Source organism: Salvelinus alpinus, chromosome 8 (assembly GCF_045679555.1).
Source record: "Salvelinus alpinus chromosome 8, SLU_Salpinus.1, whole genome shotgun sequence".
Lineage (NCBI taxonomy): Eukaryota > Metazoa > Chordata > Actinopteri > Salmoniformes > Salmonidae > Salvelinus > Salvelinus alpinus.
The window spans coordinates 19976944-19996663 of NC_092093.1; the positions used below are offsets into that span (position 1 = coordinate 19976944).

At 48.4% G+C, this 19720-nt stretch overlaps 1 protein-coding gene across 5 annotated transcripts in view; it reads right to left on the minus strand.

The window, feature by feature from the left end:
* The window catches only part of LOC139582690 (ena/VASP-like protein), a 128151-nt gene that overhangs the window by 9201 nt on the left and 99230 nt on the right, over positions 1-19720 (minus strand). For all 5 annotated transcript variants that reach the window (XM_071412914.1, XM_071412911.1, XM_071412913.1 and 2 more), the window contains exons 5-6: positions 10805-10869; positions 10242-10531 (exon numbers count right to left, since the gene is read on the minus strand). In XM_071412914.1, the coding sequence (XP_071269015.1) occupies positions 10242-10531; positions 10805-10869 (355 nt within the window). The remainder of the gene's footprint in view (positions 1-10241; positions 10532-10804; positions 10870-19720) is intronic.

Sequence of the window (19720 nt, forward strand, 5' to 3'; positions counted from 1 at the left end):
AGACAGTTGTGAAGAGGGCACGACAACACATTTTCACCCTCAGGAGACTGAAAAGATTTGGCATGGGTCCCCTAATCTTCAAAAAGTTCTACAGCTGCACCATCGAGAGCATCCTGACCGGTTGCATCACCGCCTGGTATGGCAGCTGCTCGGCATCTGACCGTAAGGAGCTACAGAGCGTAGTGCTTATGGCCCAGTATATCACCAGGGCCAACCTTCCTGCCATCCAGGACCTATATACTAGGCAGTGTCAGAGGAAGTCCCAAAAAATTGTCAAAGACTCCAGTCACCCAAGTCCATAGACTGTTCTCTCTGCTACCGCACGGCAAGCGGTACCGGAGCACCAAGTCTAGAACTAAAAGGCTCCTTAACAGCTTCTATCCGGTTGCATCACCGCCTGGTATGGCAACTGCTCAGCATCTGACCCTAAGGTGCTACAGAGGCTAGTGCTTATGGCCCAGTACATCACTGGGGCCAAGCTTCCTGACATCCAGGACCTATATACTAGACGGTGACAGAGGAAGTCCCAAAAAATTCTCCAGTCACCCAAGTCAGACTGTTCTCTCTGCTACAGCACGGCAAGCGGTCCCGGAGCGCCAAGTCTAGGACAAAAAGGCTCCTTAACAGCTTCTACCCCCAAGCCATAATACTGCTGAACAATTAATCAAATGGCCACCCAGACTATTTACATTTACCCCCCCCCCCTCAATTTGTTTTTACACTGCTGCTACTCGCTGTTTATTATCTATGCATAGTCACTTTACAAATTACCTCGACTAACCTGTACCCCCGCACATTGATTCGGTACCGGTACCCCCTGTATATAGACTCATTATTGTTATGTAATTTTCTGGTGTTACTTTCGGATTTTTTTCACTAGTTTATTTAGTAAATATTTTCTTAACTCCTTCTTAAACTACATTGTTGATTAAGGACTTAAGGACTTCACGGTAAAGTATACACCTGTTGTATTCGGCGCATGTGACAAATACAATTTGATTTGATTTGACAGCCCGCTTTGAGTTTGCCAAAGGAACCTAAAGGAGTCTCAGACCATGAGAAACCAAGATTGAACTCTTTGGCCAATGCCAAGCATCACGTCTGGAGGAAACCTGGCACCGCTCATCCCCTGGCCAATACCATCCCTACTGTGAAGCATGGTGGTGGCAGCATCATGCTGTGGAAATGTTTTCAGCGGCAGGGACTGGGAGACTAGAACTTGAACCCAATCGAACATCTCTGGAGAGACCTGAAAATAGCTGTGCAGCGACGCTCCCCATCAAACCTGACAGAGCTTTAGAGGCTCTGCAGAGAAGAATGGGAGAAACTCCCCAAAAACAGGTGTGTCAGGCTTGTAGTGTCATACCCAAGAATACTCGAAGCGGTAATCGCTGCCAAAGGTGCTTCAAAAAAGTACTGAGTAAAGGGTCTGAATACTTATGTAAATGTGATACTTCCGTTTTATTATTTTTAATACATTTGCAAAAAATTCTAAAAACCTGTTTTTGCTTTGTCATTATGAGGTATTGTGCGTAAATCGAAGAGAGAAAAAAACAATGTAACCATTTTTAGAATAAGGCTGTAACGTAACAAAATGTGGAAAAGGTCAAGGGGTCTAAATACTTTCTGAATGTACTGTACCATTAGTTAGCTAAAAGTTGGTTAACGTTAGCTGGCTCACTGACTTTAGCTATCAGTTTTGCCTCAATCACACTAGACCTGAATCAAACGATGAAACCAGTGGCCAAACAATTGAGGACCGATATTCTGACGTCTTTTGACAGCGCAATGTGAGTCAGTATAGCAATGTAACATTATTGATCTGTCAGTTTCCCGAGCTAATTCCCTACTTTGCTCACACTGACACAATATAAACAGCTCTACAGACTTCACTGTCATGGTGCACAGTCAGCACACAACACTATGCTCATCATGTCTTAGCAGGATCAGATGGTGACAGGTGTTCCAGCAGGGTCAGACAGCCAGGGAAGACTAGTCTACGGAGCTCAGGTGAATTTTTTATTATATTAAATAACCAGTGAATGAATACAAAGTTCCATCTTGAGTTGATGGTCATTTCTATTATTGAACCATTATATTATCCAATAATAGATTCAATGTATAAATGTACACCAAGGTAATTATTTGTCATGCTTTATAGCAGGATCAGATGGTGACAGGGGTCTGAGCAGGGTCAGGCAACCATGGAAGACCAGTCTGTGAAAGCTCTGAGGTGAACTTTTTCAGATACATCAATATATTCTCTCTAAGCAGCGAAAACTGGACAAGCCAGAGGCCTCATAGATTGAAACTATTTTAACTTCTTATGGCTGGGGGCAGTATTGAGTAGTTTGGATGAATAAGGTGCCCAGAGGTGCCCAGAGGTGCCCAGAGTAAACTGCCTGCTCCTCAGTCCCAGTTGCTAATATATGCATATTATTAGTATATTTGGATAGAAAACACTCTGAAGTTTCTAAAACTGTTTGAATGATGTCTGTCAGTATAACAGAACTCATATGGCAGGCAAAAACCTGAGAAAAAATCCAACCAGGAAGTGGGAAATCTGAGGTTGGTCGATTTTCAACTCAGCCCCTATTGAAGATACAGGATACAAGATACCGTCTGACAAACCTCTAAAGTTGATTTCCAATCCAAACTGTTGATACAGGCTTTTCGCAATGACACAAAACATGCCAAACAAAAATAAGACACTATTGATATGTTAGAATGTCCTGTCATCTCAGACATAAATTACTTGTGTTTAAGACCATCCATAGAACGTACTATATGCCAGTAAAACTGAATATCATACACCTCTACTTGATGTGTAAAACACAAAGATGGACATATTTACATAGTATGTTATTCTCTTGTGAAGGCTGGCTGAATTCAGGCAAAGTGTATGTTCTTTTATCTCAGCATGTCTACAGGTTCTCCCTTCTCCCTGTTTTTTTGTTTGCTTGGAAACGTTGATACTGGAGACTGTTATCAGAAGAAACGGTGTAACCTAGCATTTATAGCGGCTAAGAAATACATTGCATTAATTGGTTATCCTCCCACAATGTCACAATAGATGGCAGAAATGTCAAGTTATGTATCACTAGATTTGATTTATTAAAGAATTAAGGGTATACTGTGCAATTTTCATAAGGTATGGATGCCTTATATGGAATACTGTACGACAAAAGGAGTCTGTCATGAAAACACGTCAGGGGAGAAACCTATTTAGGCAATCCCTAGCTGCTGGGCTGCACAGTCCTGGCACTGGGGGTCTGCCGTACTGTTCTCACTCTGGCCTTGGCCTAACACACCTGAAACCAATAGTAAAAGAGCTCTACAGTACTATTAGGCCTATGATATGAATTATAGTGCCCTCTGTCATTATTGGGACCATGAAGCATTCTTTCTTCTTTTGGCTCTAATATTCCAAACGTTTGGATTTTAAATCAAACAATGACTATGAAATTAAAGAGTAGACTGTGAACATTAATTTGAGGGTATTTTCATCCATATCAGGTGAACTGTTTAGATTTTTTTGTCGCAGTCGGCGTTCCAATTCATCCCAAAAGTGTTCGACGGGGTTAAGGTCAGGGCTCTGTGCAAACCAGTCAAGTTCTTCCACACCAATCTCAACAAATCATTTTTGTATGGACCACGCTTTGTGCACGGGGGCATTGTCATGCTGAAACAGGTAGGAAGCACGGAATGTCATTGTATGCTGTAGCGTTAAGATTTCCTTTCACTGGAACTAAGGGGCCTAGCCCGAAACATGAAAAACAGCCCCAGACCATTATTTCTCCTCTACCAAACTTTAGAGTTGGTACTATGCATTCAGGCAGGTAGCGTTCTCCTGGCATCCGCCAAACCCAGATTCGTCCGTCGGACTGCCAGATGGTGAAGCATGATTCATCACTCCAGACAATGCGTTTCCACTGCTCCAGAGTCCAATGACGGCAAGCTTTACACCACTCCAGCAGACGCTTGGCAATGCGCATGGTGATCTTAGGCTTGTGTGCGGCTGCTTGGCCATGGAAACCCATTCATGAAGCTCACAACAAACCGTTCTTGTGCTGACGTTGCTTCCAGAGGCAGTTTGGAACTCAGTCGGTATTGAGTGTTGCAACCGAGGACAAACTATTTTTATGTGCAACGTGCTTCAGCACTCTGCGGTACCATTCTGTGAGCTTGTGTGGCCTACCACTTCGTGGGTGAGGTTGTTGCTCCTAGACGTTTCCATTTCACAATAACAGCACTTGCAGTTGATAAGGGCAGCTCTAGCAGGACAGAAATTTGACGAACTGACTTGTTGGAAAGATGACATCCTATGACTGTGCAACATTGAAAGTCACTGAGCTCTTCATTCTACTGCCAATGTTTGTCTATGGAGATTGCATGGCTTTGTGCTCGATTTTATACACCTGTCTGCAACGGTGTGGCTGAAATAGCCGAATACACTAACTTGGCCACGTAGTGTACATTATGATTTCGGATAATCCTGAATGAATCGTGAATAATGATGAGTGAGAGAGTTTGATGCAGAAATATCATACCCCCACAACACATTACAATAACAGGGGAGGTTAGCATTTTTGGGGGGGTATGAAATTTGTTCGTCTATACCTTTCTCATTCAGGATTAGCCATAATCATGGTAGCATTCACATTAATGTAGAAGTGTTTAGAAACGTATTCTGTTCTTTATTTACAATAAAAGTAACCTCAAAATGACACCAAATGGGTCATATTAGATTGTGTAGAAATGCCCCAAAGAAATCTGAGGGAGGACCCCATAACCCCCTGCCAGGTTATGTCCCCCCAAATTCTAAAACCAAAGTTGCGCTCCTGGGTAGTATGGAGAAGCGTGTTTTATGTTTTGTAAAAGTGTTGAATCAAAACAGTGTTGACAGTGCTGAATAAAATCATGAAGTCACTCATAAAAACAGCAGCTGTTTGCTGTATTCTTTGACAGTCTCTCTCTGGTGATGGTTTTAAAAGTTCTGAAATCTCATGTAAACTAGTATCAAACTTTGCTGGAAGCTGTAGGCGCTTGTGATTTGAGCTATCTGATTGGCCAGCGCAGTAGGCACATTCAATTTAGCTACAGATCTCCCGGTCGGCCGGACAGGCGGAGTTTGTCTTTCCAGACAAATGAAAATGTTACCCTGTGCGCAGTCCACCTACCACCTACAGCGCAACAGAATTTAAAAAAAGAGTGCAAGTCTTTATCGCAGTCTTTTTCGCAGCCTTTATCGCAGCCTTTATGGCAGGCTTTATCGCAGTCTTTATCACAGCCTTTATCGCAGTCTTTATCGCAGCCTTTATCGCAGTCTTTATCGCAGTCTTTATCGCAGTCTTTATGGCAGGCTTTATCACAGTCTTTATCGCAGCCTTTATCGCAGGCTTTATCGCATCCTTTATGGCAGGCTTTATGGCAGGCTTTATCGCAGTCTTTATCGCAGCCTTTATCACAGTCTTTATCGCAGCCTTTATCGCAGTCTTTATCGCAGCCTTTATGGCAGGCTTTATCGCAGCCTTTATCGCAGTCTTTATCGCAGCCTTTATCGCAGTCTTTATCGCAGTCTTTATGGCAGGCTTTATGGCAGGCTTTATCGCAGTCTTTATCGCAGCCTTTATTGCAGTCTTTATCGCATCTTTTATGGCAGGCTTTATGGCAGGCTTTATCGCAGTCTTTATCGCAGCCTTTATCGCAGCCTTTATCGCAGTCTTTATCGCAGTCTTTATCGCAGCCTTTATCGCAGTCTTTATCGCAGTCTTTATCGCAGTCTTTATCGCAGCCTTTATCGCAGCCTTTATCGCAGCCTTTATCGCAGCCTTTATCGCAGTCTTTATCGCAGACTTTATCGCAGCCTTTATCGCAGCCTTTATCGCAGTCTTTATCGCAGCCTTTATCGCAGTCTTTATCGCAGCCTTTATCGCAGTCTTTATCGTAGTCTTTATCGCAGTCTTTATCGCAGCCTTTATGGCAGGCTTTATGGCAGGCTTTATCGCAGTCTTTATCGCAGCCTTTATGGCAGTCTTTATCGCAGTCTTTATGGCAGGCTTTATGGCAGGCTTTATCGCAGTCTTTATCGCAGCCTTTATCGCAGTCTTTATCGCAGCCTTTATCGCAGTCTTTATTGCAGTCTTTATCGCAGTCTTTATCGCAGCCTTTATCGCAGTCTTTATTGCAGTCTTTATCGCAGTCTTTATCGCAGTCTTTATCGCAGTCTTTATCGCAGCCTTTATCGCAGTCTTTATTGCAGTCTTTATCGCAGGCTTTATTGCAGTCTTTATTGCAGCCTTTATCGCAGTCTTTATTGCAGTCTTTATCGCAGCCTTTATCACAGTTTTTATCACAGCCTTTATCGCAGTCTTTTCTACAGAAATGTTTGGTGATTGACTAGGAATGCCTTGAAGATGGACCGGTTGGTGACCACTGTTTTAGACTATTGCTATACACACGCAGTATGTTTTCCTTTGCCATATCGTCACTACTATGAAACTCATTACGTCTTTACAAACCCACATAGGAGGCTCTTACATTCCAATGTCTCATAAAAACAGCGTCTGTTTGCTGTATTCTTTGACAGTCTCTCTCTGGTGATGGTTTTAAAAGTTCTGAAATCTCATGTAAACTAGTATCAAACTTTGCTGGAAGCTGTAGGCGCGGGTGATTTGAGCTATCTGATTGGCCAGCGCAGTAGGCACATTCAATTTAGCTACAGATCTCCCGGTCGGCCGGACAGGCGGAGTTTGTCTTTCCAGACAAATGAAAATGTTACCCTGTGCGCAGTCCACCTACCACCTACAGCGCAACAGAATTTAAAAAAAGAGTGCAAGTCTTTATCGCAGTCTTTTTCGCAGCCTTTATCGCAGCCTTTATGGCAGGCTTTATCGCAGTCTTTATCACAGCCTTTATCGCAGTCTTTATTGCAGCCTTTATCGCAGTCTTTATCGCAGGCTTTATCACAGTCTTTATCGCAGCCTTTATCGCAGGCTTTATCGCATCCTTTATGGCAGGCTTTATGGCAGGCTTTATCGCAGTCTTTATCGCAGCCTTTATCACAGTCTTTATCGCAGCCTTTATCGCAGTCTTTATCGCAGCCTTTATGGCAGGCTTTATGGCAGGCTTTATCGCAGCTTTTATTGCAGTCTTTATCGCAGCCTTTATCGCAGTCTTTATCGCAGCCTTTATCGCAGTCTTTATCGCAGTCTTTATGGCAGGCTTTATGGCAGGCTTTATCGCAGTCTTTATCGCAGCCTTTATTGCAGTCTTTATCGCATCTTTTATGGCAGGCTTTATGGCAGGCTTTATCGCAGTCTTTATCGCAGCCTTTATCGCAGCCTTTATCGCAGTCTTTATCGCAGTCTTTATCGCAGTCTTTATCGCAGTCTTTATCGCAGTCTTTATCGCAGCCTTTATCGCAGCCTTTATCGCAGCCTTTATCGCAGTCTTTATCGCAGACTTTATCGCAGCCTTTATCGCAGCCTTTATCGCAGTCTTTATCGCAGCCTTTATGGCAGGCTTTATGGCAGGCTTTATCGCAGCTTTTATTGCAGTCTTTATCGCAGCCTTTATCGCAGTCTTTATCGCAGCCTTTATCGCAGTCTTTATCGCAGTCTTTATGGCAGGCTTTATGGCAGGCTTTATCGCAGTCTTTATCGCAGCCTTTATTGCAGTCTTTATCGCATCTTTTATGGCAGGCTTTATGGCAGGCTTTATCGCAGTCTTTATCGCAGCCTTTATCGCAGCCTTTATCGCAGTCTTTATCGCAGTCTTTATCGCAGCCTTTATCGCAGTCTTTATCGCAGTCTTTATCGCAGTCTTTATCGCAGCCTTTATCGCAGCCTTTATCGCAGCCTTTATCGCAGCCTTTATCGCAGCCTTTATCGCAGCCTTTATCGCAGCCTTTATCGCAGTCTTTATCGCAGCCTTTATCGCAGTCTTTATCGTAGTCTTTATCGCAGTCTTTATCGCAGCCTTTATGGCAGGCTTTATGGCAGGCTTTATCGCAGTCTTTATCGCAGCCTTTATGGCAGTCTTTATCGCAGTCTTTATGGCAGGCTTTATGGCAGGCTTTATCGCAGTCTTTATCGCAGCCTTTATTGCAGTCTTTATCGCAGCCTTTATCACAGTTTTTATCGCAGTCTTTATCGTAGTCTTTATCGCAGTCTTTATCGCAGCCTTTATGGCAGTCTTTATCGCAGTCTTTATCGCAGCCTTTATGGCAGTCTTTATCGCAGTCTTTATGGCAGGCTTTATGGCAGGCTTTATCGCAGTCTTTATCGCAGCCTTTATCGCAGTCTTTATTGCAGTCTTTATCGCAGCCTTTATCGCAGCCTTTATCGCAGTCTTTATCGCAGCCTTTATCGCAGTCTTTATTGCAGTCTTTATTGCAGCCTTTATCACAGTTTTTATCGCAGTCTTTATCGCAGCCTTTATGGCAGGCTTTATGGCAGGCTTTATCGCAGTCTTTATCGCAGCCTTTATCACAGTTTTTATCACAGCCTTTATCGCAGGCTTTTCTACAGAAATGTTTGGTGATTGACTAGGAATGCCTTGAAGATGGACCGGTTGGTGACCACTGTTTTAGACTATTGCTATACACACGCAGTATGTTTTCCTTTGCCATATCGTCACTACTATGAAACTCATTACGTCTTTACAAACCCACATAGGAGGCTCTTACATTCCAATGTCTCATAAAAACAGCGTCTGTTTGCTGTATTCTTTGACAGTCTCTCTCTGGTGATGGTTTTAAAAGTTCTGAAATCTCATGTAAACTAGTATCAAACTTTGCTGGAAGCTGTAGGCGCGGGTGATTTGAGCTATCTGATTGGCCAGCGCAGTAGGCACATTCAATTTAGCTACAGATCTCCCGGTCGGCCGGACAGGCGGAGTTTGTCTTTCCAGACAAATGAAAATGTTACCCTGTGCGCAGTCCACCTACCACCTACAGCGCAACAGAATTTTAAAAAAGAGTGCAAGTCTTTATCGCAGTCTTTTTCGCAGCCTTTATCGCAGCCTTTATGGCAGGCTTTATCGCAGTCTTTATCACAGCCTTTATCGCAGTCTTTATTGCAGCCTTTATCGCAGTCTTTATCGCAGGCTTTATCACAGTCTTTATCGCAGCCTTTATCGCAGGCTTTATCGCATCCTTTATGGCAGGCTTTATGGCAGGCTTTATCGCAGTCTTTATCACAGTCTTTATCGCAGCCTTTATCGCAGTCTTTATCGCAGACTTTATGGCAGGCTTTATGGCAGGCTTTATCGCAGCTTTTATTGCAGTCTTTATCGCAGCCTTTATCGCAGTCTTTATCGCAGCCTTTATCGCAGCCTTTATTGCAGTCTTTATCGCAGGCTTTATGGCAGGCTTTATCGCAGTCTTTATCGCAGTCTTTATCACAGTCTTTATCGCAGCCTTTATCGCAGCCTTTATCGCAGTCTTTATCGCAGTCTTTATCGCAGCCTTTATCACAGTCTTTATCGCAGTCTTTATCGCAGTCTTTATCACAGTCTTTATCGCAGCCTTTATCGCAGTCTTTATCGCAGCCTTTATCGCAGGCTTTATCGCAGTCTTTATCGCAGTCTTTATCGCAGCCTTTATCGCAGTCTTTATTGCAGCCTTTATCGCAGTCTTTATCGCAGGCTTTATCACAGTCTTTATCGCAGCCTTTATCGCAGGCTTTATCGCATCCTTTATGGCAGGCTTTATGGCAGGCTTTATGGCAGGCTTTATCGCAGCTTTTATTGCAGTCTTTATCGCAGCCTTTATCGCAGTCTTTATCGCAGCCTTTATCGCAGTCTTTATCGCAGCCTTTATCGCAGCCTTTATTGCAGTCTTTATCGCAGGCTTTATGGCAGGCTTTATCGCAGCCTTTATCGCAGTCTTTATCGCAGCCTTTATCGCAGCCTTTATCGCAGTCTTTATCGCAGTCTTTATCACAGCCTTTATCGCAGTCTTTTCTACAGAAATGTTTGGTGATTGACTAGGAATGCCTTGAAGATGGACCGGTTGGTGACCACTGTTTTAGACTATTGCTATACACACGCAGTATGTTTTCCTTTGCCATATCGTCACTACTATGAAACTCATTACGTCTTTACAAACCCACATAGGAGGCTCTTACATTCCAATGTCTATGGTGGTCTCAATAGATTGTCTGTATCTATACTGTAGATCACAGTATAGTTATGTTATATGTTATGTTAAATTGTGATAGGTTTGATTGGCATCTTACTCTATTGACACGGCGCAGTTTGGCTCCAGCGATCATGGCGGCGAGTCCCGTCGGGGCGGGAGCCTCTTCACCCTGTCCGCCTCCAACCATGGGCAGCGGCGGAGGCAGGGGGAGCGGGGGAGCACCTGCCGAGGGGGGAGGTGGGCCAGGAGGGGGAGGAGGCATAGGGGCACCCAGGGAGGGGGGGCCTCCACCTAAAGAGGGAGGGCCACAACCCATGGACATGGGGGGAGGCATGGGAGCTGGGGGGGCTACAGAAAGCACACCAGGATGGCCTTGGAAAGGAGAACCTGATGAAATTCAGAGAGGGAGAGTTAAAGAGGTCAGAAGACTTTCTTTATAGTGTCACATGACATTTAACTTAAAACACTGGTAACACATTGATGTGGGGTAAGTCTTAGGTGGAAGTGCAGCAGTGTCTGATTTGAAAGCGAATATGCGTTTAAATCAGGCACTAGAGACAAAATGTAAAGACGACCTTACATTTTTTCAAAATGTACTTAAAAAATGTAAAGGTTACAAAAAAGTATGTAATTGTTCAGTTGAGTTCAGCATTTTCTCACCTGGGTTCGAGGATCGTCGTTCCCTCTCCATGTGTGCCTGCTTCTGCTGCTGCTCCATAACCTGTCTAGAGAGACAAGACACACAGTCAGTCAGCCCACCTCCATTATATGACGGTCATAGCACAGTCAGACAGGCACACAGAAAACCTTAGAGCCTTATTGCCAAATAAAGCAGGGACATTATGACACACAGTCAGGTGAGTCACATAGATAACAGTATTTCAATTGTATAAGTATATACCACAGTCAGCCAGCCTACAACCCTCCAGTTTTCCAGCTCTCCAACCCTCCAGTTTCAAACCATTCAACCCTTCATCCATCCAGCCCTCCAACCCTCCAGTTCTCAAACCCTCCAACCCTCCAGCCCTCCAAACCTCCAGTCCTTCAGCCCTCCAACCCTCCAGCCCTCCAACTCTCCAGCCCTCCAACTCTCCAGCCCTCCAACCCTCCAGTCCCCCAACCCTACAACTCTACAGCCCCCCAGCTCTCCAGTCCCACAGCCCTACAACTCTACAGCCCCCCAGCTCTCCAGTCCTCCAGCCCTACAACTCTCCAGCCCTCCAGTTCTCCTGTTCTCCAGCCCTTCAGTCCTCCAGCCCCCCAACTCATCAGCCCTCCAGTCCTCCAGCCCCCCAACTCTCCAGCCCTCCAGCTCTCCAGCCCTACAACTCTCCAGCCCTCCAGTCCTCCAGCCCCCCAGCCCTACAACTCTCCAGCCCTCCAGTCCTCCATCCCCCCAGTCCTCCAACTCTCCAGCACTCCAGCCCCCCGGCCCTACAACTCTCCAGCCCTCCAGTCCTCCAGCCCTCAGCCCTACAACTCTCCAGCCCCCCGGCCATACAACTCTCCAGCCCTCCAGTCCTCCAGCCTCCCAGCCCTATAACTCTCCAGCCCTCCAGTCCTCCATCCCCCCAGTCCTCCAACTCTCCAGCCCTCCAGCCCCCCGGCCATACAACTCTCCAGCCTTCCAGCCCCCCAGCCATACAACTCTCCAGCCCCCCAACTCTCCGGTCCTCCAGCCCTACAGCACTAGAGCCCTACATCTCTCCAGCACTACAGTCCTCCAGCCCTACAACTCTCCAGCTCTCCAGCCCAACAACTCTCCAGCCCTCCAGTCCTCCAGCCCTACAACTCTCCAGTCCTCAAGCCCCCCATGCAATACAACTCTCCATCCCTCCAGTCATCCTGTTCTACAGGCCCCAGCCCTACAACTCTCCAGTCCTCCAGCCCCCCAGCCACACAACTCTCCAGCCCTCCAGTCCTCCTGTTCTCCAGCCCTACAGCTCTCCAGCCCTACAGCGCTCCAGCCCTACAACTCTCCAGCCCTCCAGTCCTCCAGCCCCCCAGTCCTCCTGATCTCCAGCCATACACATCTCCAGCCCTCCAGTCCTCCAGCCCTCCAGCTCCCCAGCCCTACAACTCTCTAGCCCTCCAGTCCTCCTGTTCTCCAGCCATACACATCTCCAGCCCTCCAGTCCTCCAGCCCTCCAGCTTCCCAGCCCTACAACTCTCCGGCCCTCCAGCCCCCCCACCCATACAATTCTCCAGCCCTCCAGCCCCCCAGTCCTCCAACTCTCCAACCCTCCAGTCCTCCAGCCCCCCAGCCATACAACTCTCCAGCCCTCCAGCCCCCCAACTCTCCGGTCCTCCAGCCCTACAGCTCTAGAGCCCTACAACTCTCCAGCACTACAGTCCTCCAGCCCTCCAGTCCTCCTGTTCTCCAGCCCTCCAGACCTACAACTCTCCAGTCCTCCAGCCCCCCGTGCCATACAACTCTCCAGCCCTCCAGTCCTCCTGTTCTCCAGTGCCCCAGCCCTACAACTCTCCAGCCCTCCAGCTCTGTAACTCTCCAGCCCTCCGGCCATAAAACTCTCCAGCCCTCCAGTCCTCCTGTTCTCCAGCCCTACAGCGCTCCAGCACTACAGCCCTACAACTCTCCAGCCCTCCAACTCTACAAGCCAGCCCCAGCCATACAAATCTCCAGTCCTCCTGTTCTCCAGCCATACAACTCTCCAGCCCTCCAGTCCTCCATCCCTACAGCTCTCCAGCCCTACAACTCTCCAGCCCTACAGCCCTACAACTATCCAGCCCTCCAGTCCTCCAGCCCTACAACTCTCCAGCCCTCCAGTTCTCCAGCTCTCCAGCCCTACAACTCTCCAGTCCTCCAGTCTTCCAGCCCTCCAACTCTCCAGTCCCCCCTGCCATACAACTCTCCAGCTCTCCAGCCCTACAACTCTCCAGTCCTCCAGTCTTCCAGCCCTCCAACTCTCCAGTCCCCCCTGCCATACAACTCTCCAGCCCTCCAGTCCTCCTGTTCTCCAGCCCCCCAGCCCTACAACTCTCCAGCCCTCCAGCCCTACAACTCTCCAGCTCTCCAGCCCTACAACTCTTCAGCCCTCCAGTCCTCCAGCCCCCCAGCCATACAACTCTCCAGCCCCCCAGCCATACAACTCTCCAGCCTTCCAGCCCTACAGCTCTACAGCCCTACAACTCTCCAGCACTCAAGTCCTCCAGCACTACAGCTCTACAGCCCTACAACTCTCCAGCACTCCAGCTCTACAGCCCTACAACTCTCCAGCCCTCCAGTCCTCCAGCCCCCAGCCATACAACTCTCCAGCCCTCCAGTCCTCCTGCCATACAACTCTCCAGCCCTACAGCTCTCCAGCCATACAACTCTCCAGCCCTCCAGTCCTCCATCCCTACAGCTCTCCAGCCCTACAACTCTCCAGCCCTAAAGCCCTACAACTCTCCAGGCCTACAGCCCTACAACTATCCAGCCCTCCAGTCCTCCAGCCCTACAACTCTCCAGCCCTCCAGCTCTACAGCTCTCCAGCCATACAACTCTCCAGCCCTCCAGTCCTCCATCCCTACAGCTCTCCAGCCCTACAACTCTCCAGCCCTAAAGCCCTACAACTCTCCAGCCCTACAGCCCTACAACTCTCCAGCTCTCCAGTCCTCCAGCCCCCTAGCCATACAACTCTCCAGCCTTCCAGCCCTGCAGCTCTACAACTCTTCAGTACTCCAGTTCTCCAGCTCTACAGCCCTACAACTCTCCAGCCCTCCAGTTCTCCAGCCCTACAGCTCTACAGCCATACAACTCTCCAGCCCTCCAGTCCCCCAGCCATACAACCCTCCAGCCCCCCAGCCATACAACTCTCCAGCCCTCCAGCTCTCCAGCCCTACAACTCTCCAGCCCTCCAGCTCTCCGGCCCTACAACTCTCCAGCCTTCCAGTCCTCCAGTCCTCCAGCCCTACAACTCTCCAGCCCTCCAGTCCTCCAGCCCTACAACTCTCCAGCCCTCCAGCTCTCCAACTCTCCAGTCCTCCTGTTCTCCAGCTCTCCGGCCCTACAACTCTCCAGCCTTCCAGTCCTCCAGTCCTCCAGCCCTACAACTCTCCAGCCCTCCAGTCCTCCAGCCCTACAACTCTCCAGCCCTCCAGCTCTCCAACTCTCCAGTCCTCCTGTTCTCCAGCCCCCCAGCCCTACAACTCTCCAGCCCTCCAGTCCTCCAGCCCCCTAGCCATACAACTCTCCAGCCTTCCAGCCCTGCAGCTCTACAGCCCTACAACTCTTCAGCACTCCAGTTCTCCAGCTCTACAGCCCTACAACTCTCCAGCCATACAACTCTCCAGCCCTCCAGTCCTCCTGTTCTCCAGCCCTCCAGCCCTCCAGCTCTCCAGCCCTACAACTCTCCAGCCGCCCAGCCATACAACTCTCCAGCCCTCCAGTCCTCCTGTTCTCCAGCCCCCCAGCCATACAACTCTCCAGCCCTCCAGCCCCCCAGCCATACAACCCTCCAGCCCTCCAGTCCTCCTGTTCTCCAGCCCTACAACCCTACAGCCCTACAACTATCCAGGCCTCCAGCCCTCCAACTCTCCAGCCCTCCAGCCCTACAACTCTCCAGCCTTCCAGTCCTACAACTCTCCAGCCCCCCGGCCATACAACTCTAGCCTGACTAGACCCAGCCTCATCTACACCACCATCTCTAGCCTGACTAGACCCAGCCTCATCTATACCACCATCTATAGCATGACTAGACCCAGCCTCATCTATACCACCATCTATAACATGACTAGACCCAGCCTCAGCTACCCCACCATCTATAACATGACTAGACTCAGCCTCATCTACCCCACCATCCATAGCATGACTAGACTCAGCCTCATCTATACCACCATCTATAGCATGACTAGATCCAGCCTCATCTACACCACCATCCATAGCATGACTAGACCCAGGCTCATCTATACCACCATCTATAGCATGACTAGACTCAGCCTCATCTACATTTACATTTTACATTTAAGTCATTTAGCAGACGCTCTTATCCAGAGCGACTTACAAATTGGAAAGTTCATACATATTCATCCTGGTCCCCCCGTGGGGAATGAACCCACAACCCTGGCGTTGCAAGCGCCATGCTCTACCAACTGAGCCACACGGGAACTGTCTATAGCATGACTAGACCCAGCCTCATCTACACCACCATCTAAAGTCTGACTAGACCCAGCCTCATCTACACCACCATCCATAGCCTGACTAGACCCAGCCTCATCTACACCACCATCTATAGCATGACTAGACCCAGCCTCATCTACACCACCATCTATAGCATGACTAGACCCAGCCTCATCTACAGCCTGACTAGACCTAGCCTCATCTACCCCACCATCTATAGTCTGACTAGACCCAGCCTCATCTACACCACCATCTATAGCATGACTAGACCCAGCCTCATCTACACCACCATCTATAGCACGACTAGACCCAGCCTCATCTACACCACCATCTATAGCATGACTAGACTCAGCCTCATCTACACCACCATCTATAGCATGACTGGACCCAGCCTCATCTACACCACCATCCATAGCCTGACTAGACCCAGCCTCATCTACACCACCATCTATAGAATGACTAGACCCAGCCTCATCTACACCACCATCTATAGCATGACTAGACCCAGCCTCATCTACACCACCATCTATAGCATGACTAGACTCAGCCTCATCTACACCACCATCTATAGCATGACTAGACCCAGCCTCATCTACACCACCATCTATAACATGACTAGACTCAGCCTCATCTACACCACCATCTATAGCATGACTAGACCCAGCCTCAGCTACCCCACCATCTAAAGTCTGACTAGACCCAGCCTCATCTACACCACCATCCATAGCCTGACTAGACCCAGCCTCATCTACACCACCATCTATAGCATGACTAGACCCAGCCTCATCTACACCACCATCTATAACATGACTAGACTCAGCCTCATCTACACCACCATCTATAGCATGACTAGACCCAGCCTCATCTACACCACCATCTATAGCATGACTAGACCCAGCCTCAGCTACACCACCATCTAAAGTCTGACTAGACCCAGCCTCATCTACACCACCATCCATAGCCTGACTAGACCCAGCCTCATCTACACCCCCATCTATAGCATGACTAGACCCAGCCTCATCTACACCACCATCCATAGCCTGACTAGACCCAGCCTCAGCTACCCCACCATCTAAAGTCTGACTAGACCCAGCCTCATCTACACCACCATCCATAGCCTGACTAGACCCAGCCTCATCTACACCCCCATCTATAGCATGACTAGACCCAGCCTCATCTACACCACCATCTATAGCATGACTAGACCCAGCCTCATCTACACCACCATCTATAGCATGACTAGACCCAGCCTCATCTACCCCACCATCTATAGCCTGACTAGACCTAGCCTCATCTACCCCACCATCTATAGCCTGACTAGACCCAGCCTCATCTACACCACCATCTATAGCATGACTAGACCCAGCCTCATCTACACCACCATCTATAGCATGACTAGACCCAGCCTCATCTACACCACCATCTATAGCATGACTAGACTCAGCCTCATCTACACCACCATCTATAGCATGACTAGACCCAGCCTCATCTACACCACCATCCATAGCCTGACTAGACCCAGCCTCATCTACACCACCATCTATAGCATGACTAGACCCAGCCTCATCTACACCACCATCTATAACATGACTAGACTCAGCCTCATCTACACCACCATCTATAGCATGACTAGACCCAGCCTCAGCTACCCCACCATCTAAAGTCTGACTAGACCCAGCCTCATCTACACCACCATCCATAGCCTGACTAGACCCAGCCTCATCTACACCACCATCTATAGCATGACTAGACCCAGCCTCATCTACACCACCATCTATAACATGACTAGACTCAGCCTCATCTACACCACCATCTATAGCATGACTAGACCCAGCCTCATCTACACCACCATCTATAGCATGACTAGACCCAGCCTCAGCTACACCACCATCTAAAGTCTGACTAGACCCAGCCTCATCTACACCACCATCCATAGCCTGACTAGACCCAGCCTCATCTACACCCCCATCTATAGCATGACTAGACCCAGCCTCATCTACACCACCATCCATAGCCTGACTAGACCCAGCCTCAGCTACCCCACCATCTAAAGTCTGACTAGACCCAGCCTCATCTACACCACCATCCATAGCCTGACTAGACCCAGACTCATCTACACCCCCATCTATAGCATGACTAGACCCAGCCTCATCTACACCACCATCTAAAGTCTGACTAGACCCAGCCTCATCTACCCCACCATCTATAGCATGACTAGACCCAGCCTCATCTACACCACCATCTAAAGTCTGACTAGACCCAGCCTCATCTACCCCACCATCTATAGCATGACTAGACCCAGCCTCATCTACACCACCATCTATAGCATGACTAGACCCAGCCTCATCTACACCACCATCTCTAGCCTGACTAGACCCAGCCTCATCTACCCCACCATCTATAGCATGACTAGACCCAGCCTCATCTACACCACCATCTATAGCATGACTAGACCCAGCCTCATCTACACCACCATCTATAGCCTGACTAGACCCAGCCTCATCTACACCACCATCTATAGCCTGACTAGACCCAGCCTCATCTACACCACCATCTGTAGCCTGACTAGACCCAGCCTCATCTACACCACCATCTGTAGCCTGACTAGACCCAGCCTCATCTACACCACCATCTATAGCATGACTAGACCCAGCCTCATCTACACCACCATCTGTAGCCTGACTAGACCCAGCCTCATCTACACCACCATCTATAGCATGACTAGACCCAGCCTCATCTACACCACCATCTCTAGCCTGACTAGACCCAGCCTCATCTACCCCACCATCTATAGCATGACTAGACCCAGCCTCATCTACACCACCATCTATAGCATGACTAGACCCAGCCTCATCTACACCACCATCTATAGCCTGACTAGACCCAGCCTCATCTACACCACCATCTATAGCCTGACTAGACCCAGCCTCATCTACACCACCATCTGTAGCCTGACTAGACCCAGCCTCATCTACACCACCATCTGTAGCCTGACTAGACCCAGCCTCATCTACACCACCATCTATAGCATGACTAGACCCAGCATCATCTACACCACCATCTGTAGCATGACGAGGCCCAGCACGTTTACATTTACATTTAAGTCATTTAGCAGACGCTCTTATCCAGAGCGACTTACAAATTGGTGCATTCACCTTATGATATCCAGTGGAACAACCACTTTACAATAGTGCATCTAACTCTTTTAAGGGGGGGGGGGTTAGAAGGATTACTTTATCCTATCCTAGGTATTCCTTAAAGAGGTGGGGTTTCAGGTGTCTCCGGACACCGGACACGTTGACCTCGATTTCCCCCACTGGCGCTTGTGCCCTCATCTTGTCTATGGCCTTAATGTGTGCAAGCAAAATTCTTATGTCCCAAATCCCCACACTCAAACACCGTAGAATATCTGTGCTGGCAAACCCTGCGTAGAGCCCCTCCCCTTACCTCACTTTAAAATGCACATTTAGCTGTTGCTCAATGAGGATGTGGAATTTTCCAGCTGTGTGTCTTGTTGGAGAGAAGATGTGCTGACCCAGCAGCCACGGGCCTGGGAGATACACACTGTTATACTGACTGTTACCACTGGAGGGGGCTCCACGCACACACACACACACACACGCTCACACACACACACGCTCACACACGCACACACACACACGCTCACACACACACACACGCACGCACGCACGCACGCACGCACGCAGGCACGCACACACACACACACACACACACACACACACACACACACACACACACACACACACACACACACACACACACACACACACACACACACACACACACACACACACACACACACACACACACACAATCATATTTATTCTGTTCTGCTTTGGCATTTGGAGTTGAGATGAAACGATAAGCGGAGCAGAAATAGCTCAGGTTACAAAGGCTGGCTGGTCATGTATTTCCCTGAGGGCCTAGAGATAGCAATAGATTCCAGAAACAGCTTGAGTTACTGTACCTCTCTGAAGAGTCTTAATAAAGTCCTGGAGCATAATCTCAAGCACAAATCTGATATTAACATCTATTCTCCACAATCTGCCCACCATGGTTTAGTACTTCACATGTTCAGCTGTCATTATACCTCTATCATTCCATCCTTCTTTTACTCTCTCTCCCTCTCTTTCTCTGCTACTCTCTCTCTCGCGCTCTACTACTCTCTCGCTCTCTCTGATACTCTCTCTCTCACGCTCTCACTCTCTCTCTCTCTCTCTGCTACTCTCTCTCTCTCTTGCTCTCTCTCTCTGCTATTCTCTCTCTCCCTCTTTCTCTCTGCTACTCTCTCTATCGCTCCTTCTCTTTCTCTGCTTCTCTCTCTGTCTGTCTCTCTCTCTCTCTCCCTCTCTGCTACTCTCTCTCTCCCTCTCTTTCTCTGCTACTCTCTCTCTCTCTCTCCCTCTTGCTCTCTGCTACTCACACTCTCTCACTCT